This window comes from Medicago truncatula, chromosome 5, assembly GCF_003473485.1.
Source record: "Medicago truncatula cultivar Jemalong A17 chromosome 5, MtrunA17r5.0-ANR, whole genome shotgun sequence".
Classification (NCBI taxonomy): Eukaryota; Viridiplantae; Streptophyta; class Magnoliopsida; order Fabales; family Fabaceae; genus Medicago; species Medicago truncatula.
The window spans coordinates 41798991-41800853 of NC_053046.1; the positions used below are offsets into that span (position 1 = coordinate 41798991).

At 35.5% G+C, this 1863-nt stretch overlaps 1 protein-coding gene across 1 annotated transcript; it reads left to right on the forward strand.

Annotated features, from left to right (window-relative positions):
• Positions 1 to 207: 207 nt before the first annotated feature.
• LOC11429986 (prohibitin-3, mitochondrial) lies at positions 208 to 753 on the forward strand. Its single transcript, XM_024785039.1, has one exon. The coding sequence runs from the start codon at positions 208 to 210 to the stop codon at positions 751 to 753; it is 546 nt and encodes a 181-aa protein (XP_024640807.1).
• The last annotated feature ends 1110 nt before the right edge of the window (positions 754 to 1863 follow it).

Genomic DNA, 1863 nt, shown 5'->3' on the forward strand with positions numbered 1-1863 from the left:
TAATTTTTATTTTAGTGGCAGGTTGTATAATTTTCCCCTTCTACAAGGCACACCCTTTTGGCCACGTTTATTTTTTTCTCAACTCTCTAATTTTCCCCTTCGACAAGTCACATGTGTTTCGCGACATTTATTTATTTAAATAACAAAATATAATAGTTCCTCTAAGCCCTAAAACCCTCCCTCGAACCCTAAAACCCTTTCTTGAGAATGGTAAGCAGCCAAGCAAAAGCATCCAACCTCTTCAAGAAAGCACGCTTTGTCTCGGGTTTCGGCGCTGCCGTAACTATCGGGCACTCCTCATTCTACATTGTGAAGAGTGGCGAACGCGCCGTCCTCGTCGACCGATTCCACGGCACTCTTCCCAGATCCGTCGGCAAAGGAATTCATTTCAAGATCCCATGGGTTCAAAAGCCCTACATCTTCGACCTCCGCCCTCGTACTCACAGGCTCTCAGCCATCTCCGCTACCGATGATCATGAGCCGGTGAATCTCACTCTCCGTGTTATCTCTCGTCCCGAGGTTCAACGTCTTCCTACTATTGTTCAGAATCTTGGTCTTGAATATGACAAGATTCTTAATTTTATTGCTAATGAGGTTCTCGAATCTATTGTTGCTAAATCGAGTCTTTTAATGCTTTTTAGAAGTCATTCTTGGTTTTCTGAACGTGTTAAGGATGCTTTTGTTGGACGTGCTAAGGATTTAAATATTCTTATTGACGAGATTGATATTACTCATTTCTCTAACCCTAGGTAAATATTTATTTATTTGTCTATTATCATTCTAGTCAAGAGTTTAATTTAGAGCAAATAGTCACTTTGGTCCTCACTCTGCACCTCGCGTCCCTGACTCAGGATTAAATACAAACTTCCCTTATCACTTTAGTCTCTGACGTTAAAAAAATATGTTAGGTGATGATGTGGCGCATATGAGGTGTCACAGGGACCAAAGTGAAAGTAGAAAATGGTCACTTGGGTCCCTGAACCAAAAATCAATATTCCCAAATTGAATATCAAATTCCTAAATCCTTAAATCTCAAATCCCTAAATGTCATATAATTCTCTCTTTTGTTCAAAATTAATCTTTCATTAAACACAACTTAGTGTTAGGTCCCTGACTGTACATACTTACTATCAGTTAGGTCCCAGACAATGAATTGGCAAATCCATTAACATCTATTACTCTTGATTATTGTTATATTCACATGATAATTCATATCTCTACCCCGTAGGTCTGAGTATACGGTAATCAAGAGCTCGATATATATTCAAATGATAATTCATTTTTGTTGAATTTCTTTTAACATAATTTCTAACTTAAAATTTGTTCTACTTTGTAGGTACTAGTGCTACATCTAACATAAGTTGTTTATGTTTCCAAGTTTATTATCAAATTTCTCACTTTAATTTTTTTCTTTCATGAGAAGTTAAAGCAACTAAAGCATAAGTCCTTTCATGTAACTTAATAGCATGAATATGATATTTGATATTATTGAATCAACGCCTTTTTGTACAAATCTGAATGTCATATTGTCTATGCACAATGTCTTAAATTATGGTAATAATAATCACAACAGGCAACTTCAAGCCTGTATATTTTAGTAAGTGAAGTTATGCATTAGTTATTCAAATCTCTCCACCAAAAATTGGATATTGTTGTTGAAAGACACATCAAAAATCAAGCTATGACTTTAAAATACTTACATGGATTATAATATTAAACACACCATTCATAATTCATTTCTCTATATATGTAATCTTGATGCCATTATATACTAAAGGGAGAAATAGGTAACATAACCACAACATCATGGCACTACTATAAAACTCCAAACCTTAACCCAACGTACCATTGCTTCAAGATCAA

Bases quoted from the DNA above. Each gene is read 5' to 3' on its own strand.
- LOC11429986 (XM_024785039.1), top strand. From the start codon at position 208: ATGGTAAGCAGCCAAGCAAAAGCATCCAACCTCTTCAAGAAAGCACGC.